At 47.6% G+C, this 23,524-nt stretch overlaps 1 protein-coding gene across 1 annotated transcript in view; it reads left to right on the top strand.

Annotated features, from left to right (window-relative positions):
• Window positions 1-18,562: 18,562 nt before the first annotated feature.
• Window positions 18,563-23,524, top strand: part of LMF1 (lipase maturation factor 1) — a 299,716-nt gene continuing 294,754 nt past the window's right edge. The window contains exon 1 of the mRNA XM_072119946.1: window positions 18,563-18,654. Coding sequence (XP_071976047.1) covers window positions 18,591-18,654 — 64 coding nt within the window. The 5' untranslated portion in view covers window positions 18,563-18,590. The remainder of the gene's footprint in view (window positions 18,655-23,524) is intronic.

Below are 23,524 nucleotides of genomic sequence, written 5' to 3' on the forward strand. Positions count from 1 at the left end.
ATATTGTCGTTTGTGGTGCAATAGGTATAATGTGGTTTGGGGTACTCTAGGTATATTGTGATTTTTTGGTTCACTAGGTAAATTGACATTTGGGGGTACACTAGGTATAATGTGGTTTGGGGTACAGTAAAAAAAATATTGAGATTTGGGAATACACTGGGAATATTGTGGTTTTGGGGTTCACTAGGAATATTGTGGTCTATGGGTACAATGAGAATGTTATGGATCAGGGCTATGCTAAGGACATTGTGGTTAGGGGTCACACTGGAAATTTTTTGGGTCTGGGGGTACAATTTTGTACAGCAGTTTTATTTTACTGTGTTTGAGGGGTGCACTTACTTGACCCGTCACCTGTACATGGCGCTGATTATCATGTGATCCCCGATCATCTCTTGAGCAATTTGGTGTTTGTTTCTTCCAAATCCTTCCACCCCCTGACAGGACACGGCCCCCGGACGTTTGTAAGTGAATTAGGGGGGAAAAGGGGGCGGTAACCATTTATTTTTCTCTGGGGCGTGGCCATGTTCTTTGATTGGCTGAACGGATTGTAAAACAATCATTTATCTCCCCAAACTCACACATAATACTATCTGTACTCCTACCCCCACCCCTCCTCACATGGTGTGGTCCCTGTCCTCTATCCTCCTCTTCCTGTGGTCTTGTGTCCTTCTCATACTGTGGCCTCCTGTCCTCCTCATACTGTGGCCTCCTGTCTTCCATCCTCCTCTTCCTTTGACCTCCTGTCCTCCTCATACTGTGGCCTCCTGTCCTCCATCCTCCTCTTTCTGTGACCTCCTGTCCTAAATCTTCCACAGACTGTGGCTTCCTGTCCTCCATCTTCCTCATACTGTGGCCTTGTGTCCTTTATCCTCCTCTTCCTGTGGCCTCCAGTCCTCCTCATGCTGTTGCATCCTGTCCTCCATCCTCCTCTTCCTGTGGCCTTGTGTCCCCCTCATACTGTGGCCTACTGTCCTCCATCCTCCTCATACTGTGGCTTCCTGTCCTCCATCCTCCTCTTCCTGTGGTCTTGTTTCCTCCTCATACTGTGGCCTCCTGTACTCCATCCTCCTCTTTCTGTGGCCTGCTGTCCTCTTCATACTGTGGCGTCTAGTCCTCCATCCTCCTCTGCCTGTGGCCTCCTGTCCTGCATCTTCCTCTAACTCTTGCCCCCTGTCCCCTGGATCGGGGTATTAAACAAAAAAAATGTTACTTACCTTCCCTTGTTCTCCAGCAGCTCCTCACTTCCTCTTCCCCTGTGCTCTGACTGTGACTTGGAGGAGGGGAAGAGCCAGTTGAGTAGAGGAGCTACCTTCTCTTGTGACCAGGAGGAGATGGGACAAACTGGGGGAGAGAGTGGCAGTCCGAGACATTCTCCCAACCACCCGGGACAGCGGGACAGCGGTGAAACTGGGGCTGTCCCGCTGAATCCAGGATGGTTGGGAGCATTGCATGTACTCAGCTCTTTACAAATTGACATAAAACAGGCCATTTACAGCGGTAGAAGGAGCTCGAGGCGTTCCGGATGATTGGAATCCGTTAACTTCACAGACATGTAACACGGATTGTCACCTTCGGTTGCGTGTGTAACAGGCTGTGGAGGCTCTTAGCAAGTGTGAAGAAAGCTGGCGGAGCGGCAAGCGGCGGAGCTCCAGGTCCTACAGGAAGTCTCTGCACCTCCAGCCTCGTTACATCTCACACAGGCTCTACTCTGCAGGGGAAATACCTGAAATGTGGCCTCAAACCCAGAGAAAATGGGGGAAATTCACATATGACTCGAGTTAAGACCCCGGGAGGAGGGAGTGATGCAGCTGTACTATAGACTTCATACTTTCATTCTGTTTTCAGTATCTCTGCTTACTGTCACTGAATGCCTTGTGAACACCCACATGCTGGAAACCTGTACAGGCCTAATACTTCTGACTTCAAGGGTTGGTTACAGTCTATTACAGATAGATATGAGATTATAGGTTAATAGATATGATGCCTCTGCTTGCCACTATATGTCAGTGTATACACTCAGCGTGGCGAGCCGGACGCGGGCGACCCCATGCTCCACTCATCTCAGGGAGTAAAGAGTGGCCCGACCGAGGTACCTTGGAACCCATTGGTTCCATCGCCCTTGTGATCTGTAGGAGTCTCATCACTAAGACCCCCACCAATCTTTTATTTAGCTTCTAGTATCTGACACATAGAAAAAAGAGATGAGACGGATCACAAATGAGAGATTCTCAGCTCTGTTATCACAGCCATAACATACACTGTCTGCTCTGCTATATGCCCCCTCCCATGGATAAAGACCTGTCTATAGATATGAGATAAATAGACATGATAGATACATATGAGACAGATAAACCGATTAATATATATGACTATCCCCAGTCACTTGAGCCCCTGTGGATCTTGCTCTCACTTCATAGATATATACAGTAGATATTTCTAGGTCGTGTTCCCTTCACACACAAGAACAGATTGTAAATTCTGGGTTATTATCTGATACAATGAGATTGAGGCCCTGGGATCTATACGCAGACATTATAGGCAGGAGACAGGCCCTTCTGTTTCGGGTCCCTCGGGGGCCACAAGCCGCAATGCATCATGTGCTAATCCTCCATGTTTTATATTGGCATTAACACACGGCGCACAGAAGCCCACCTCAAAGGGGTTAAACTGTGCACCATATGGAGCGGGCACAATCCCCCTCTCTTTGTACCCGGGGCCTGTGGATTTAGATGCTTCACCTCTCCTTTTCTTTCCCCGGCCTTGCCCGTCCCTAGGCAGTATATCACCTGTTTATAGGGGCACGTGGGATCTGTTAATGGGGTGCTTGCTTGCTTCTTGATGATTTCAGGATGAGCCTCCATTACACCTGGAAGCCATTCACACACCTGGAGCCGCCTCAATGGCCTTAACATGTGTACAGGGGGTGCAGAGAGCCGGCGCGCGGGGGTCCTGACCGGCCGCTGGGCCTTGTTAGGAATAGATATATGACCATTATACATATAGATATGATAGATATGAGATAGATCGTGGTTCCTGCGCACAGTAACTAATATTCAGATTCCAGTACCTTTACACACAGTAGGATAAGTCGAATATTTTCCTTTGTTGATGATTTCTAGACCCAAACTTTCCATAAATTAACTTAAGACCTCAGAACCAGCACAAGATAAATTGCCAGAAGCAACAGAATTGTCTCCTCTCGCTTCTGTCTGGGGACATCTGGCACATCTGCAACTTCTGGAAATCTGGGTCTAGTTCTCATTCAAATGAGTCTATTTCCATTGTAATTGGGAGTTATTCATCCTTCTATCCTTATACTCAAAGCCATCAGACCTAGTGGGGCGCATTTACTTACCCGTTCCAGTCACGATCCCGCAGCGCGTTGTCCGACGCTGATTCGCGTCTGCCGGGATTCAATAAGGTCGTGCGCCCGATATCCTCCAGGTGTCGCTGCTGCGCCGAGGTCCGCCGGAGTTCACCTTCTTCTTCCTGGTGCATGTAAGTGCTGATCTTGCGACACAAATTCTTTTTTAAATTCCGCAGGTTTTCCAAATCCGTCCGGTTGTCCGACGACCATGCCCCCCGATTTCTGTCGCTTGAAAGCCGGCCCCGATGCGACACAATCCGATCGCGTGTGCCAAAATCCCAGGCAATTTGGCGCAAAACGGAAATATTCGGGAAGCCCGTCGAAAGTGCAGCGTTTGGACGCTTAGAAAATGAGCCCCATAGGGGGCGTAGCAGAGCTCATAGACAGATCTCCAGTGTATAGGTTCTAGCGTTCGGTAGATTGCTCAGAAATTCTAGCTTGGACTAAATCCCTTGACCCAGATTCCAACCATGATCTTGTTTTGTTTTTAGACCCCACTTCAATTTTTGGGAACTTTTTGTACAGCTGATCTCCACGTCAATTTGTGGAAAGGAGAAAACCCTTGACCAAGAGACTTAAAAAACATCTAATTTTATAAGGACCCAAGTAATTCTTTAAATATTTTAATTTTAATTTTTAAAAAGATAAAAATGGAGAAGATAAATTTTGGCACTTTTTTGTAGAAATAGAGAACAGTTGGGGGTCTTAGCCGACCTGCTGTCACAGTAGATGTCAAGCTATGATTAGATACTTCTATATATACGTTTGTTCATCTTCTTGAGGTAGTTTTTGGATTTTTTAGGGTCAGTGCTTAGTTTTGCCAGGTTAACCATTTGGCGCCCCCCCCCCCCCCCTCCGGTCACATGGTCGGGGAGTTTTTGACAGCTGCTTAGGCTGAACCTTTGTTCCTTGTTGTAAGAAGTGTTAGATCTAAACCCTTTAAAGGCCTTTGTAGTGGTCATCCCAAAAATACATTTTTATGTCGTGGCTCTGGTTCTAGGTTTCCAAGACTAACTATTGACCTTGTGCTCTGACTTATATAGTCCTACATACTAGGACTTACCCTGTCATGAATAAACAGTCCTGAAAATTGGGGTCACTAAGTTAATATTCCCTCAGCTTATTCTAAATCACAGAACCATTTTTGAAGGATAACCCTAAATCTGTGGGTCAGCATACTCAAGAGCTGAAGAAACTCTGATGATGGTTCCTTCACGGCCAAGGTCAACGATCAATAGATCTGAAGATCATGCAGTAGGTTTGTGGTAATTCAGTCATGGGCTTCATGTGGTCTTCCTTATGCAACAAAGACCAAAGTTCACTCAACCCTTTTAGTATACATTGACACAAAGGCCTGAAAAGGTTATCCAAGACTTTTTGGCCAAGGCTAAAGGCTCCTTGGCCAACGCAAACCCACTAGGATTATGCCTACTTTTTTACAATGTTTGTGTTTTGACTCTGAAGAAACCCATTTGATGGTACAAATCAGCTGTCCAGTGGTCCATGATGCCCACACTGGTGGACGTATGTGGTGCCCCTTCCCACAATAAACTCATAGTAGGTTAGATAATTATATAGAGTATAGAGACAGGTTAGAGGGAAGGTCCCCAAAAAAATTTCCACCAAGGAATTTATCACGCCCAACAAAATATCCATTCTTACCACCAGATCGACTGAAAACAAAACCCAAATGGCACAAACTAAATAATAAGATAATAAAGAATCTTTTGGGGGCAATTAACTAGTCCATAATGTAAACCTTGAGTAATTCCACCCACAGCTTCTGGGTTGTCTGTGAGAGGACATTCTAGATTTTCTTCTCACCAGAGAGAAAGTCGGAAGAAGAAGAAGTTATGGAACAAGAGGTCGAGATGCGAAATTAGGGATTGGCCGACACAGGGGAGATGTAAAAAAACACAAGTGAGAGGATGGTGAGTCAATAGAGTAACCCCGCAGCAGATGTGAAGCTATTTCTCAAAATTACTATGAGTGTGATCATTATTAAAGAGCGAAGGGTATAACACGGGGGAACCACAACGGCCGGAGATCGGTAGTACTTACCTAAATAGTCACATTGGACAAAAACGAAACAATGCTTTGACCATCAACGGTTTGGGGTCCAAGGGACCAGTCATTAATGGTCCAGTGACTTTGGGCAAAATGTGGTCTTGGGAAAGATCCAGACATTTTTGTCAAACAGAGTATTCTACTAATATGGTCTTCAATTGTGTAGCTGTAGGGTGTAAGACCACAGATGAAGCCACCAGTGTTATAGACAGTGGTTTAAAAGTGGGGGGTCCCATTATAGGAGCCTCACGCGACCCCTCTGATGGGCAGATGTTCCTCCCGGGTTGAAAAAGGCCAATTTATTAATTGGAGTCTTCTTTGATGGTGCAGATATCGAGGAAGTCTGTGATCCCACCACCCAGAAGTTCTGCTCTACAGATGTCATGAAGAATATAGGATATAATAGACGTGTGGGTTGTATCAGATTATTCCTTTAAAGATAAAAGAATTGCAACACCCTCGCCGATGCAATCGTGAGGTAGTGCTTGCGAATGAGCCCCACATGCATGTCATCACATAACACAGGGGACATTGCAGTGGTTAATCCTGCCTGGCAAGGCAGAAGTTAAATGTAATGTGTGATGTAAAAGCATAACAACCAATCACATGTATTGCATTCTGTTCTGTAAGCTGAGAGGTAACTGGAGGAGCAGCCACCACCTGACCAAGGGGAGATGATAAAACCCCTTGCTCAGAATGTTCTAGAGGAGTCTCTCTCAGGAGAGAGAAGAGAGCAGTCTCTCCCAGAAGGGAGAAGAGACCGGTCCTGGTCAGACCTGAGGGTCTGCAGGACACCAGCTAGAGTTCTAGTCAGTTAGCACACCAGACCAAGAGCAGGAAGAGCCTAGCCCCTGCTTCTGAAGGAGTTAGTGTAGTGAGGAAAGGGGTATCATCCTACCTTTAAGGGTGATATCTGAAGCCCCTGAGAACAAGCTGAAGCATCCTACTAGGACACAGCTACCGCCCAGCCTGCCACCTGCATCCAGGCTGGTGCTCTACTCCTGCGGCTCCCTCCAGACTACCTCTCCAGCACTCCATCTATTCTGTTAAAGGCACGTTTGCTGAAGTTCCTGCGGTTCCAATAAAGAACTGTAAGTTGTTTTCTTCAACCTCTGCCTCCGTCTGGTCCCTGCTACTACAACTACCATCATCACCGGCACCCTGTCCACCACACAGAGACTTACACTCTAGACACCAAAGGGTTGCCCCAGGGAGAACCGCTATAGCAGCCTCTCCCTCATCATTTCTTGCCAACACCACCCTGCTGGAGACCTGCCAGGCTGTAGGACAGCCCTCCGGTTCCCCCCATACCAAGCACCGTGACACCAGCGTGCTTAGGCCGCAACCGCCAGCCACTCAGGTACTGCGGGCCCAGGCTGACTCCAGGCCCCGAGAAAAGGCTAGGCCCCGGTGGGGGATGTTGCAAGTGGCGTCACGAACAGGATATTTACTTCTGTGCCTTGTTACGGCTCGAAGACTATCCCTTTATTACAAAAACTGTATCGCCTAACCCTGCTGCCATTCGGGTATAGGCCCAACGGACTTTGTGTGTTTCTGCATTGGACTGTGTTACTGCTGCCACGCGCTGTCGAGCGCCGCTCCAGCACACAAGAGGTTAATCCCTGCACGAACTGTACCAGCTCTGCTACATCGAGATTTTACCTCAGATAATCTGTGGCGCAGCAAGTAATTCCAGCCCGCCAAAATCTTCACTGGCGGGAAACCCAGACGACACACCAAGCTCCACCCACGCGCGAAGGGCGCGAACCCCGCCTCCTGTGGCGCAGGAAAAATTAGAGCCCGCCACAGCTCTTGGCGGGAAGAACTTGGACTCCTCCCCCTGGCGCGACGCGGACTTCCTGCCCCGCTTCAGAGAAACGCCAGAACTCATGCGGATTTTGGACAGTGAGGACTGCATCATGTGGGGCCCTCCGCTACTTCCCTCTGTGGAGCGTCCGGAGTTCTATGAGATGTTCGAGTCCATGGTCGTGGTTTCTGCACAGCCGGTCCGGAGGCCCTTTGCTGGGCATCGGCTGCACCGAGGACTGACCCGGGCCTTCGTCACCAGGAGGTACGTCCAAACGGTGACGGAGTACCAGCTGCATCCCGGGCGGATCCTCATGCCTCTCCCGGTGGCCAGGCCGATGCCCCGGGCCCACGTGGAGGCGCCACGTGGTGAGGCCCCGACTCCGGTCGAGCCCGCGCCTGGGCCTATTGCCGCGGCACCACCAGCTGCGAGGCCTGCTGTTCCTGCTACTCGGCCTGCCAGCCCTGCTGAGATGGTTCCAGATCCTCCGGCTGCTCCCGCTCCTGTTCCGGCACCTGCCCGACCCACGAGGAGATCCGAGCCTGCACCGGAGCCACGGGCCCCAGCACCGGCACCTCCGCAGCCTCGAGGCCGAGGTGAGGCCACCCGCCAGCGACTCCGGGACGCTGTCTCGGAGCAACGCCGTCGTGAGAAGGAGGCCCAGCGGTATATGGCCGGCCGGTCTGCAGCTGGAGCCTGGGTGGAGAAGGAGCGCACCACCGGCATGGTCCGGTATTTTGACAAAAAACGTGGCTATGGCTTCGCCACGCAGGACTACACCGGACGGGAGGTCTTCATACCCCGCCGGTCCATCAAGAGGCCTGATCTGCCGGAGAGCCAGCACAACCTGAAGCCGGGTGAGTGCATTGAGTTCTCCCTGCAGGAGGGTCCCCGAGGACCGTGGGCGGCTGGAGTGATCCGGATCCCTGACTCAGATGAGGACCGCTACTTCCCGTACGAGGACGACGAGTGGCCGGAGTTTCCAGACACTTCCTCCTCTTCGGCTGCGAGTCCGCAGGCGGTGACCCACGTGAATGCCCCATCCACAATAATTGTGAGTACGGGTCCCATTGCCATCCATGGGCCGGGCATGATACAGGGCGCCACCCCCGCTGTCTCCCCTGCTGGGAGCCTTGCTAGGTCCCGTAGCTCCTCTGTGGGAGAAGACGTCCCGGCTGGCGAACCTTGTCCGGAGGTTCCGTCTAGGCCCGCATCTCCCCTTGCTGGTTACCGATGGGGTGATGACCTGGCCCCGGAAGAACCGGAGCTGGAAGGAGCCTCGGCGCTGCCGCAGGCCCCCATTTATGTACTACTGGACCCCTCTGTGGTCCCTGGCTCAGTTGAGCCCCGGCTGGAACAGCCGACATCCCGGGCGACAGCGCTCCTCCCCCTGAAAGTCACGAGGATGTTGCTGCACCTGCAGTACCCGCTACTGCCACCGGGTGTCCCCAGCCGGAATCTCCTACTGCTTGGGAGATACAGGATTCCCCATTGGATCCTGACCTCAGCGATACTGAGTGACCCCTGATGGACTGAAAGCCTTCTTCAGGTACTTTGTCCCCATGTACATATTGTATCTTTTCGTCCTTTCCCCAAAGAGCCAGAGACTGTCCTGAGACTCTTACCCTTATTTATCTCAGTCAAAAGATTTCTTCAAAGGACTCTGTCCCTCTGCACTAGAGGAGACCCTTTGCAACGCTATTGCACTTTTCCCCACATCAAGGGCTGTACCCAGAAGATGGACTTTGTCACTAGAGACCTTCTGTGAGACTTTTGCCAGATACTCCAAGGAAAAGTTGCCATTTATTTATTATCATTTTTGCACTTAATGCCTTCCTTTTTTTAGGTACGGACATTCTGTTTGCATATTCATGCCTTTCCTTTTCAGGTAAAGAGACATTTGATCCTGCTACCCTGAGTAGCCTAACTTCCTATGTAACGTTTGCAACGTTCAAGATTTGTACCCATTGGGCTCCTAAGCCAATGTGAGCTTACAGTAAGCTTGGACTCTGTCTATACGCTAGTAGTATGCATTAACCCTTTCATAGGCTTTCCAGGTTGTAGTGTGGCTGTGTCGGACCGTCTTTTTGTGTTAAGCACTGATTGTTACCTTAGCCCCAAACCGAGGTTTGCACATGGGGGTAGTCCGTAAACTGCGGGTCCTACGGGGACCGGGGGTGTTACAGAGTTAGCACCTGGATGCCACTCATTCTAAGGGTAAGGACGTCAGGAGGTACTCGTGTCGCATATGCTACGGCAATGCAGATAGACACATTATATATTTGTCGCCAGGGAAGAAGTGTTTACAAAACAAATATACAGGCCTTGGTGCAAGGGGTGGATTACAGGACATGACACCACACCTTTCCTACTGTACAGTTCGGTTTAATGGCGTCAGCGACCAACTGTCATGCAGCTACATATTTTTGTCTTAGTCCGACACCAACCCAGGTGCCTGTCTCCAGGACCATGGGCGGTTTGTCCCTACACCTCACATAGCCTGCACTTCCCAGAGGTGCCCTTAGCCCCCTCTGTGCCCCAATACATCTGTAGTCGAGCCGAGGGCGGCTCTTTCAATTGCCCCCGGGGTATGCAACACCCTCGCCGATGCAATCGTGAGGTAGTGCTTGCGAATGAGCCCCACATGCATGTCATCACATAACACAGGGGACATTGCAGTGGTTAATCCTGCCTGGCAAGGCAGAAGTTAAATGTAATGTGTGATGTAAAAGCATAACAACCAATCACATGTATTGCATTCTGTTCTGTAAGCTGAGAGGTAACTGGAGGAGCAGCCACCACCTGACCAAGGGGAGATGATAAAACCCCTTGCTCAGAATGTTCTAGAGGAGTCTCTCTCAGGAGAGAGAAGAGAGCAGTCTCTCCCAGAAGGGAGAAGAGACCGGTCCTGGTCAGACCTGAGGGTCTGCAGGACACCAGCTAGAGTTCTAGTCAGTTAGCACACCAGACCAAGAGCAGGAAGAGCCTAGCCCCTGCTTCTGAAGGAGTTAGTGTAGTGAGGAAAGGGGTATCATCCTACCTTTAAGGGTGATATCTGAAGCCCCTGAGAACAAGCTGAAGCATCCTACTAGGACACAGCTACCGCCCAGCCTGCCACCTGCATCCAGGCTGGTGCTCTACTCCTGCGGCTCCCTCCAGACTACCTCTCCAGCACTCCATCTATTCTGTTAAAGGCACGTTTGCTGAAGTTCCTGCGGTTCCAATAAAGAACTGTAAGTTGTTTTCTTCAACCTCTGCCTCCGTCTGGTCCCTGCTACTACAACTACCATCATCACCGGCACCCTGTCCACCACACAGAGACTTACACTCTAGACACCAAAGGGTTGCCCCAGGGAGAACCGCTATAGCAGCCTCTCCCTCATCATTTCTTGCCAACACCACCCTGCTGGAGACCTGCCAGGCTGTAGGACAGCCCTCCGGTTCCCCCCATACCAAGCACCGTGACACCAGCGTGCTTAGGCCGCAACCGCCAGCCACTCAGGTACTGCGGGCCCAGGCTGACTCCAGGCCCCGAGAAAAGGCTAGGCCCCGGTGGGGGATGTTGCAGAATCAATGAGGAAACTTACCAAAAAATTATTTTGTACCACAAAACCCTCAGGTCAGCAATGATGATACAGTGGAAGAGCGTGTAATGTATAGATACCTCCATCCATATAAGTTCTAAGAGACGTGAGGATAGGTGGCCTCAAACCTCTAAACTGTCCCCCATTATGAAAGCAGTCACAGCGACCCCCATACCATTTACAAACACAGCATCCCATAATAGAGACAACCACATTGCCCCATAATAGCTACAACCATCACATGGGGATAAACTAAATCACAGCTTACATACAGGCGAACAAGAATTGATAAATGTGGCCCCTAGTGTCGTTTTCTAATTGTCTCATTTATCAATTAATTTGATTGGCCGAAGCAGCCCCAGTCGGAAGTTAAGAATCCCAACAACCCTGTAAAAGTGCCCCTGATCACCATGCTAATCATAATTTTGTCTGCTACATGATATCGGACTGGCCCACCGGAGGATCTGGGAATATGACTGTATATGAATCTCTGTTGCCTCCCTGTAGGCATGTGGCTAATAAACTTGTAGTGTAGTTGTTGCAATAACCTTCTTACAGTGGGTTGGCGTCATCTCGCCGCCAGCATCGGGTCACAGCTCATAGGCCAAGATAGTCCTGAGTTTAGAGTGTTCTGGCGGGGACAGCAACCTGTATCGGGTCACAGTACATAGGCCATAATTGCTCTGAGTTTAGAGTGTTCTGGTGGGGACAGCCGCCAGCATCGGGTCACCGTCCATAGGCCAAGATAGTCCTGAGTTGAGAGTGTTCTGGTGGGGACAGCCGCCAGCATCTGGTCACAGTACATAGGCCGAGATAGTCCTGAATTTAGAGGGTTCTGGCGGGGACAGCCTCCTGCACCGGATCACAGCCCATAGGCCAAGATAGTCCTGAGTTTAGAGTGTTCTGGTGGGGACAGCCGCTTGCATCAGGTCACCAGCACAGGCCGAGATAGTCCTGAGTTTAGAGGGTTCTGGTTGGGAAAGCCTCCTGTATTGGGTCACAGTATTCCATAGACAACATCATGGGAAATGTGTGGGAACCCGTCTGTTTGTAGCTACACTTAGCCTTCCAGTATGCACAGGGTTAATGCGGATCTATCGTTTTATAACCCGATGTATATGAGTTTTACGACATGATCTGTTTCCTGCGCTGTCAGCGGATCATCTGCTATAAAGCTGCACGTTACATCGTGTCCATGTTTACTTTTCTCCCCAAAAATCATTTATTATAAGACAGTTCTAGTTTATTGAGATTTATAATACTTCATGTCTCCGGGGGCAACGCTGATTTAAAGGGATAGTCCTAGCCAGGCTCTGCGAGGCTGAGCACATTTCTCACTGCGAGACATACAAGAGATCTGCGTGGTGTCAACAAGGATTATCCCGGAAAACTATAAATGATGTAATTAAGTGCAGGTTCTGTGTAATTAAAAGCAAAAATTAAACACGTCGGATCCAAAATCCATCATAAATCTTGCAGCGAGCCCTTCCCATATGAAAAACATCTGCTCGGAGTGGGGGATTTTTTTCCTTTTCTTGGCGAGGAGCTGTGACTCCGTGTGCGCTGCAGTAATAACTGGCAACTTTATTGCATCCTGTCTTTCCAATAACATCTTGGACTGCATGAAATCATCTCCATCAATGCATTGTCCAGACCCTGGTCCATACCCTGGGACATAGGGGGCGCTATTGAGAGGATATGGGTTGGGATGTCTTGGAAGGGTCTTCCATGTTTGTTCTGTACAAGAGGAGAAAAATTACCAAATTTATTTGGGGTCCAATGCTACAAAATTGGCCATCAGATTCTATACAATACAAAGGTCCCTAAAAATGTTTTTTAAAAAAACATAAAATACAGTGCCAGGTCAGATTTCAGACTCCTAGGTGCCCCTACATTTTGCAATGTTCAGTGGGATGACACTGGAAACTTCCCCTATCTGGTGTTGTGGAATTCTGACCCAGGAAGGAACCTTGGATTTTCCGAGCGTCAATGGGACAACTATGGAAAGTCATCTGCTTGGGCTCACCATAACATCATGAGGTCCATGGCCACAACCATGGTATCCAGTACCAATACCCCTTTTCAGCTACTAAGTTTGGGAAATCCTGTGTCCCAGGGACCTTGGTTGGATCAGAAAACGGTGTTGTGTAGTCTTTCCTCTGGACCTTACATTTACGAAGCGCTAGGAAGTCATCCGTCTATTCTTCAAAAGTCCACATTTAGGTTATGTCTCTTCTATCCAGGCAGAGACACGGCTTTGGCTAGTCTATGGAAGTTTCAGTAGGACATCCCTAAGAAGTCCATGGTCACCACCATTGATGTCAAGTTACGCTCTCACTATCCCTACAAAGTCCCATATTTTTGAGGCATGGGGAAGTCCAAGGCTTTTGAGATTGTACCAAACTGTTCCCGAATTTTTTGTATTTATTGGCACTCTGAGATATTTAGGTGAAAATCAAGGAAGACACTGTTGGATATGCAACTTATTGAAAACCTCTATGTAAGGGCCCAGTCCTGTTTCAGGTAAGATGCAATACTAGGAAGGGCACTGTTTTTGGAAGAGGGTTTCTAAGCCCTTTTTAATGTTCATGTGTAGATGGGGGGGGGGGGTTATAATGATTGGCTGATGATTCACAATTTTTTTCTTTCTAATTTTGCCTAGGTTGGTGTCCATCTCTGGGGCCTAGATTACAAGGTTAAAGGAGGATCAATGGGTAATTCCCAATTACTCAATGGGGGTCATTTACTAAGGGCCCGATTCACGTTTTCCCGACGTGTTACCCGAATATTTCCAATTTGCGCCGATTTCCCCTGAATTGCCCTGGGATTTTGGCGCACGCGATCGGATTGTGGCGCATCAGCGCTGGCATGCACGTGACGGAAATTGGAGGGCGTGGCCGAATGAAAACCCGACAGATTCGGAAAAACCGCCACATAAAAAAAAAAAAAATTTGTAGCGGAGCTTGCACTTACCTTTGCTCAGCCCGAGCCGGTGAACTCCAGCGCGTTCCGATGCTTTTCAGCGCAGCAGCGACACCTGGTGGACGTCGGAGGAATTGCCTTAATGAATCCCGGCCGGACCCGAATCCACCGCAGAGAATGCGCCGCTGGATCGCGAATGAACTGGGTAAGTAAATCTGCCCCAATGAGTGAATATGGCAGACATAAGCTGGTCATACGCTTTAGATGGCTGCTGGTGCACTCAGCTATCATTTATTTCTCCAAATCATCGTGCCCAATCTTTTATAGAGGGAGATTGGCACATCCGTAAACACAGGCGATAATGAGGTTTGCCCTTCAAAATCAAACCTCGAGATATAACAGGAGACAAATTGTGATGAGTAAGAAGGAGTAAGATGAAGAAGATATTCCCCCTGGTATCCACCACAAGAAATCTCTCCCAAACATGTCCCCTCTATCATACAAGAAGGTACTCCATTACAAACGCAAGTCTTTAAGACCAAACCCACCTCTGTGAACTGTGAATATTTTTGTCCTCCACCCAATCTGCTTCCCATCAGTGGTGAATCTTCTTCTTTCCTTGACCTCCTCCTCTCACTTCCTAGGCTGTTTGTTTATCTACACTGACAGTAATATTTCGCCGTGTCTCACTGGGAGCTGTAATGTTGGCTGGGCTCCTAGATCCTCCTCTGCATTGAGTTTGTCCGAATATGTTGTTAGTTTATTGAATTTGACTGATAGTGGCTGAGGAGATGGACGGCTTGGCACCTTGGGCTGCCCCCTGAGGCCGGAGGATCTTTAATGGATCAGTGATTCCAGATACAGTAAAGTAAAGCGCATGAAAAGCCCAAAAGAAAAAAATCTTGCTCAAGAACTAAGACCCACCACTAAGTCCATGAAGTCCTATTACTCACATTCGATTACTCCATAGAGCCCTTGGGGGGACCACATATTTTACTAAGTTGCTCATAAACTTTCAAAATTACTTCCTCATTATCAAATAGTCATTACCAAAACCAATTTTCAAAAAGTTTCATCTCCAACAATGTCACCTGCGCTACTTCCATCACCCTTGATTATCCAACGATGTCCTTCCAACATGGCAACCCATGAAGAAGTCGTGAAAGCCTTGGACTGTTCTTAATCTTGAGGGATGTGGGGAGAACATTTTCCACCATAGATTAAAGAAATTCAGGTGCATGTTGGAGAGTTTGGTAGATATTGGAGGTTTGGGATGCACCTTGCCACGTGGCTCTCGCAGATCCCAATTTTCCATAATTGTTCCCATATACATAATGACAAATAACATGGACAAGTGGGTGACCACAACATCTGAAGTCAGATTCCCCCCTATTCATGATGTCTATTGGGAAAGAAGAGTCAAATGAATTGACAAAGGTCCTCGGGGGAGGGTCTGACCAACCATTAATAAGTCAGAGAGCCAATCAGAAATTTTCATACGTCTAACATGTTATTTTTTGTTCGTTTTAGCCAATCAAGTAATAGGTTCCCAACTTTTTATTTGACTCTTCTACGTCAGGGGCCCCTACATACCCACAAAGACTTACAACGCAACAAATAGCATGGACCAGTATCTGACCTGAGACCCACAGAACTGAAAGCCATCAGATTACCCTCATACCCACCCCCTACCCCAACAGGGTCTCTCCCTAATCCAGTGTCTGGGCTGAGAATGACTGCAGAATTCCATGTTATTGTGGTGAATCCGTAAATAATGGGACAGCGGGGGGAGGAGGGGGCCCGGGGAAAGCACAATTCATGTCCTTTTGTGTTTGATTAATTGGAAGAAAGCTGCTTTTGCCATGTCCATAAATTGCTCTGCAGCGCTTAATTTTCCACAAGGCATTTTGCTAATTGTGTTGCAACCTACTTGGCTGTGACCCATGAATCTGAGGCACTGGGAAAAGCGCTAGATTGATTAAGTAATTGTGCGTTGCGAGGCAGTGGCTGTGACCGGCCCGTGAAGAGGACGGGCCCCTTGTGTTGGCTGGACATCGAAAAATATATATATATATATTCACTAAAGAGTTTCTCCTTCGTCCTGATGAGGAGGATTCTGTGTCGCACATGAGTGGTCGTCCAAATTCAGCCCAGAGGGAAATCGGATGTATAAAAAGTACATCTGAAAGTTTTTGCTTTTCCTAAAAAAAAGTTGTAATGCTTTCCCATTGAAATTCTAATGATCAGTAAAACTGCGTGTTGTCAGCTGTCCAAACCCTCAGCGGAACATATGTCACGGGTTTAATGTAATGAGAGTAATGTATAACATGACCCAGATGAATCCGGAACATACGTGCAAAGGGATTTGTGCCCCCAAAAACATCAGCACTAGACCTACTATAGATGAGGGCACCCGACGCACCCTGTTCTCTATTGGGATTGTAAATTTACCCCCCATACAAGAAGATTCCCAAACACTGGGTTTAAAGGGGATCTTTAACTCCCTAACCCTCTACCGCCCATTAATAGTCCCCTCTCTATGTATTCTGGAGCAGTTGGAATTTTTTCTCTAGCCACTACCATTCCTGAGAAATCAACAGTTTAAGCCTCCAATATACTTTCTTCTGTCAGGTAGGCGGGAGCACGCAGCCTGGCACCCCCCACTTGACATTCTAGAGCCTAATTTGCATATTGGGTTCTGAAACTTCCAATGCTCATTGCTCAGGAATGGTGAGGGCCAGAGAAAAAATTCCAATTGTGCCAGAATCAGTGGATCAGTGCCCATGTGAAAAAACTAAGTTACCCCAAGGTCTGCCCGGTCTATAACTTGGGTTGAGATTTTTTATGGCTTTTTTGTCACATTTTTCTACCGAAGCTCAGCAATCACATCCCATATTAAGATTTAATATAATAAGCCCCTTAGTGATGTATACTGCGGCCTCCCCTCCCCCACGTCGTGCCACGTTTACCACGACATCATCATAACAGGACTGTCAGAGACCATTACATGGGCCTGACCCTTATTCGTTGCGGCAGCCCCTGGCTCTCGACGTTCGCCCCACAGCAGAGGTTAAGATTTTTGTCCCTGATAAAATAGGTTTATCAATCCCGAAGTGAGATATTGCAGAAAAGAAAGTGCGGGGCTCTGCCAAGTGTCCGGCCGGCAATCCAAAAAATTAGGCATTTTGTTTGAAAAACAATAGAGTGGCGACAGAAAGTTGGATGAGAGCGAAGTCTGGTGAGAGTCGGGACAGATTACTCCGCCTCACGTCTTCACCCCCAAAGAGTCTCTTCACAAAACACAGCGGCCCGAGCCATTACCTCGCCAGGATATTATCAGAGATTATTCCAGAGGACGGGAACAGATATGTCCTCAGATACTGAAGACCTGCAGGACCTATGAGAAGAAGAAACCAGATAAAATCTACGGTGCTGTGCACTCTGATGATATATAACAGACATTGTGAAAAGAAGTTTAATCATACCTATCTTTTACATGAGTTTCCCATGTGCTTTTACTGCCTTACAAACAATCCCTGAAATGTAAGTCCTGCTACTTACATTTCTGCTGTGTGCAGCCCCTCTATGATTCTTTGTTTACATGTCTGAGCTCTGATGAATAGGAGGAGCTGTAGCAGCAGAGTTATGACTCATCCTGCTGCTCCCGCTTCCTCTTCCAGTCTCTGTCAGTGAGGACGGACTGTGAGAGAGAGACACAGTGGGTGACGCCATTGGGGCAACCTACAGCAGTGAAAAGGAGGTTGTGTATATATGCAGAGGGCAGTATGGTGAGAGCAGGGAAAGGCTGAAGCTCTCAAAGGAAGCAAAGACACGGGTTCATATACTGTACATGCAGAGACTGGTCTAATGGAAAAGATTTATTGAAAAGTGGCCAACCCTTTTAAATATATTGCATTAGTATCTACTGTTTAAGGGGCCCCAGGCTCTGTTGCTAGATTTTGGCTCAGGCCTCCATCATGCAACATCAACTGAGTGTTCACCAGCCTATACAACCATGAGAACAGTAATAGTAATAACCCTGAAGATGTAGATTTTGTATATAACTTTTATATGGAAACTTAGATACAGCAGCTCAGCTCTACGTATGGTAGATACATCTTTAATGATGGCTTAGATACAGCAGTTCAGCTCTATGTATGGTAGATACCTCTGTAATGATGGCTTAGATACAGCAGCTCAGCTCTGTGTATGGTAGATACATCTATAATGATGGCTTAGATACAGCAGCTCAGCTCTATCCATGGTAGATATCTCTATAATGATGGCTTAGATACAACAGCTCAGCTCTATGTATGGTAGATACATCTATAATGGCACCCAGCACCTGGTGCACAAACCTCTTTTATGGATCTACCATTGTCTCCAAAGTACCTAAAAACCTACTATGGAGAGGAGAGAGGTAAGATGACACCCTTCTGCCCTACAAGTGGAGGCACTACCGGGCCCTGAGTCCTAGTATGAGGGGATGGAATGACCCCCAATATCAGGGAGCTGTCTATAGCTATGAGCTCCCCCTGGTGGCCAGGCACAGTGACCTATGATCCATACAGTGGCTCCTCATGCTTCCCCCGTGCTGCCAGGTACGGTCCGATTTCCAGGTCCAGAATCCCCGATGGAAATGCACAAAACTCTTAATGAATTTATCTTCTTGGCGGGTGCCTGCAGGGTGCTGGAGGGACAGCAGCCGGATCTCAGTAACTCAAAACATATTGGGAGAGACGTGCGAGTCCGAAAAGCAGCTGTCACTTTCCGTCAGCTTCAGGGGAGAGCGTATTACACAGATGTTTATCATAAAACAAGGAGCGGGGGGAGGCCGAGCGCCATGACAGAGCATAGGAAGCAGGATACGGGTGCTGGGAACGCTCCGGCCAGAGGTGAAGGTGAAGGTAACGGGAGGAGATCTGATACTAATTAGCCCAATCAGTTCCGAGTCTGAGCCGCAGGGGGCCACTTAGTGTCCATACGTGGCCAGCAGGTTCCATAATACGATATTCCTGAAGCTAGGACGTGCAATAATACGTTCCCTAATGTGGAAACGGGAGGATAACTACAACTCCACCATCCTGGCAAGTTGGGACCTCATTCAGACAGATAAGATGGTTGTGCATGAACTGTTCCCTATACGTCCCATAGGAGTGAGTGGAGAGCTCTGCGCATGTGACCTCCCCGTGGATTAGAGGTCAGAGGTCTCTTCTTTCTATAGAGTAGGACATTTATGACATATCCAAAGCCCCCTTTTAGTACGATCTTTCACCAACTTCAACATCCACATGACAGTCCACAGGAACTAGAAATACAAGCTGTGTGCTCCTTAAAGGGGAAATATTATCACCAACAACAACTCTTAATTCTTTGCATCCTTTAAAAGGTGTCACTGATCTGATTCTGGGGCAGTTCTCTAGTCTCCGCTGTTCTCGAGTTATCAGGGCTTAACGTTTATGCTAATTAGGCATTTGCAGGACCGCCCATCTGAGAAGTTAAATTAAAGTCTCTGATTGCTCGGGAGTAGTGAGGCTTAGAGGAAAAATTCCAACTGTGCCGGAACCAGTGGAGCGATAGGTATTTAGGGAAGCAAAAATATGGAGTTGGTAATGGTGGTAAAAATACCCTTTAAGGAAGCCATTGTTTTATTCCGTGCTGTCTGGGGGCTGTCACATGGATGTTCATACCTCACTGATAGTAGTGTTTTCTGGAGACAAAAAGAGAGTATTCATGAGCACAAGAAAAGTTTTACTGTTTCAAGTCCAAACACAACATTTTGCCCCAAATGTTCTTGTGGTGCCAATAAAAGAAGTTTGGTTGGGGCCAAAACAGTGGGGCCACCTACCCAGGGCCAGATGACTGCTGGCACAGAGCAATGTGACTGTAGCATGTCAGGCCAAGACCTATAGTTGTCACCTGGAGCATTATGGGGGGGGGCCTGTCATACGTTCTCCATCATCTCCAGACTTCACGTATTCCTGGCACGGAGCTTCCCATGTATAGATATTGCCTTCTCCTGACATCACATGACTTCTTACGCCTCTACCACTGGGGTTTAATAAGTAAATGCTTGCTAAGGGATTATTCCACTTCTCCGCTGCCAGGACACCTCATCAAATGTAAGTACTAATGATGCAGACGCTGGGAGACCCAGAGCCGACTATGCAGACGCAAACACAACGCCTGCCCGCTGCCTACAGGGATGTAATGCTGGGATTAAGTGATATTAAAGGGACAGTAGCCAGATGTGAAGTGTAATTATAGTGTGTCACCAGCAGAGGGAGTAAGAGGCATCTCCAGGGGTAATAACTACTTATTACTTGTAGATGGGTCACACCGATAGCTCTATACCTGTACTTACCTGCTGGTGCAGTCACTGTGTACATACCTGACATTACTTATCCTGTACTGATCCTGAGTTACATCCTGTATTATACTCCAGAGCTGCACTCACTATTCTGCTGCTGGTGCAGTCACTGTGTACATACATGACATTACTTATCCTGTACTGATCCTGAGTTACATCCTGTATTATACCCCATAGCTGCACTCACTATTCTGCTGCTGGTGCAGTCACTGTGTACATACATGACATTACTTATCCTGTACTGATCCTGAGTTACATCCTGTATTATACCCCAGAGCTGCACTCACTATTCTGCTGCTGGTGCAGTCACTGTGCACATACATGACATTACTTATCCTGTACTGATCCTGAGTTACATCCTATATTATACTCCAGAGCTGTGAGTCTCCTGCCCCCTGGCTCTCACACTGAGTCCCCGCTGCTTGGGGCACATAATAAAGTGCAGCGCTTGGTGCTATTTATGTTGGACAGGCCGGTCCCTGCAGCCGTGGAGCAAGGTGGGGGGGGGACTATAAACCAGCAGGGCCCCGTGTCTATAAGGTGTCTGGGCTTGTACGTGCTGGCGGGCTCCGGCATGTGTGAGCTTTGGCCTTTCTACCAGACTTGGGCACCGCCAGGGTCCTGAGGGATAGAAATATTCACTTTATTTTTTTTACATATTTAACCAAATCATTATATCTAATTGATCAATCTCTTCTATAAAGCAGCTTTCCCTCCGATACCTTCTTATACGTCTCTACTGTGGGTACCAGAAAATCGAATGCATTATTCCCCCCCCCCCCCCCCCTACATTTGGTAGTTACCAATTATGTCATGTGACTGCCCTGCCCCACCCAAGTCAAGGGATTTTTTAAAACATAGTGCATCATGGGAGCAAATTTTAATCGGTTTATATGTAGAAATAAGTTATATTTATATATGTGGTGATGTGATCTGACACTTCTAACCTATTCTGTGGATAAGAGAAAAGTTTATCCCTATAATGGATGTCCCCTTTAAGGCAGAGTTCCCCTTTAAATCCATCACCTTTGATAGTCTTTAATTTTCCCCGGATTTAGAATAATCCTATTATATGACACTTCCTCCAGTCTCCTAAATCCATAATAGTCCATAGATTAGATTTCACGTTACGGATATTTCCACCGCCGCTCCTCTTAAAGAAACATCGCCACTCGCCGGAGCTCTGGATATGACAACCATTGGAAGCTGCAATTATGTTAATTGCTATCAATTAGTAGATCCCTCCGCATGTTAATGACCGGTCATTAAAGTTAATAGTGAGTATAATATTAGTCGGTGTCAGCAAAACCCAAGACAAATACTTCGCTCCTCTGGGTCGGAGGGGGGGGGGGGGTCAAGAGAAATTTCCCAGTTAAATTTCCTTTAATTTCCAATGTATTAATTAGTGTCTGTTGGCTGTAATTTAGAGGTAGGTGACAGCAGTAATTGGAGAATGTGGAAAGTACGGATTGTATCTGGGAACTGGGGGTCGTATATGATCATAGGGTTTAAAGGGGTGGTGAGTGTTTATCAGAGGCGATGTACGTGATGGTTAGGGTTAATTATGTATGGTCTTATCCGCATCCTCATATCAGATTCCTGACTTGTGTAACGTACAAATTACATATAAAGCGCAATAATAATAGTAAATCATTGAAATTCTCTGTGCGGTGACACCTGCTGGTCATGAGGTGCATTGCAGTGTATTGCATTTTTTTGAAATTTGAAGCAAATTTAACCTTTGACTCATTATCCTGAGTATTTTGTCCAAATGTGATTTTTTTCACAATTATTTTATCACTATTTGTTTTTCTATAATTAATTCAGAAGGAAGTTTTTTTAAGTCACTACCGCCCCCACCTGTTACTGTAAGATCCGATAATGTGACTGCTCAGGCTGAATGAATATATAATGGACATCCTACATTTCCTAAAAATGCGCTACAGCCAACACGCTACATACCAGACCTTCGAGTGCAGCTTTGGATGTGACCAGTGACGTAACTTTCACCCAACTCTCCGGGTCTCCAATGAATGGGCAAATCTCCCTAGCGTGATGCCGAGGTGTTATGTCACATGACCGACGGTGGGTGGAACTCACAAAATTTTTGAAGCAGCTTTGGCTGTGATTGGAGAAGAAGACAAAACAACTTAGAACTGATACAAAAAGGAAACTTTGTGGAACATGTAAAACTCCAGAGATGGTGAAGGAGACATCTCCATGTCTATAGCCGTGTGATGGCAGGTAACGTGAGCCCCAGTAAATCTTGTCTGTCCCAGGATCTCCTATCAGTGGGATCACGCCGATGCCTCCGACCTATCTGACTTAAAAGCTTTTCTGGAAGACGGTCAAAAAACTGCTGACAAGGCAAGACTAAACATTACAGATGAGGTAAGAGATCTCTGCATGATGTGCCGTCCTGTATTCCCGGGACGCACCGCTACGCTGGGATGGAGATGACATTTTCACATCCTCGTGTAACCCCTTCATCTTCTTCTTCAAGGAGAGCCAAAAAAAAGTGTAAAATCTGCTGAGGCGTCAACCTACAGATCTAGAAATGTGGCTTCATGATGGGGGAGATTTACTAAAATCTGGAAAATCACTTGTAAGAAGATGCTCCAAAGGATGGTCCATGGCTGCTGATAACTTCTCATTGGTAGGCCTCAGGGTCCCATGATCGGGCCTACTAGAGTGGCACGTTGGGCTAACTCTGCTAGGCCCAAGTGATGCTCTAGTAGAGCCAAGTGCCACATGGTCAGGCCACCTGGTGCTTACTGTGTGAGGCCTGTATGTCATATGGTAAGGCAAACCTGGCCCATATTCTGGTAGGCCTCAGAATCTCATGGTGGTACCGACCCAATGCCAACTCCAATAGGCCTAAGAATTAAATGGAAGGACCAACTCAGTGCCTATCCTGGTAGGCCCAGTTGACACATAATTTGGTCTTCATGGTGCATACCGTGTTGGGCCTGTATGTCATATGTTCAGGCACACCTGGCCCGTACTCTAGTGGTCCTCAGAATCACATGGTGGTACCGACCCAATGCCAACTCCAATAGGCCTAAGTGTTAAATGGAAGGACCAACTTGCTGCCCATACTGGTAGCCCTGGGTGACACATAATTTGCCCTTCATGGTGATTACTGTGTGAGGCCTCTATGTCATATGGTCAGGCACACCTGGCCCATACTCTGGTAGACCTCAAAATCTCACGGTGGGACCGACCCGATGCCTAATCCAATAGACCCAAGTGTTAAGAACCAACTTGCGTAGGCCTGGGTGACACATAACTGGGCCTACTAGAAGCATACCCTAGTAGGTCTGAGTGTCACATGATCAGTCCCATGTCAGCCAGTTATATACAGGTCGCTGAAAACATACGCCAGGCCCATTCAATATCCATAAAAC

Source organism: Engystomops pustulosus, chromosome 8 (genome assembly GCF_040894005.1).
Source record: "Engystomops pustulosus chromosome 8, aEngPut4.maternal, whole genome shotgun sequence".
Taxonomy (NCBI): Eukaryota; Metazoa; Chordata; class Amphibia; order Anura; family Leptodactylidae; genus Engystomops; species Engystomops pustulosus.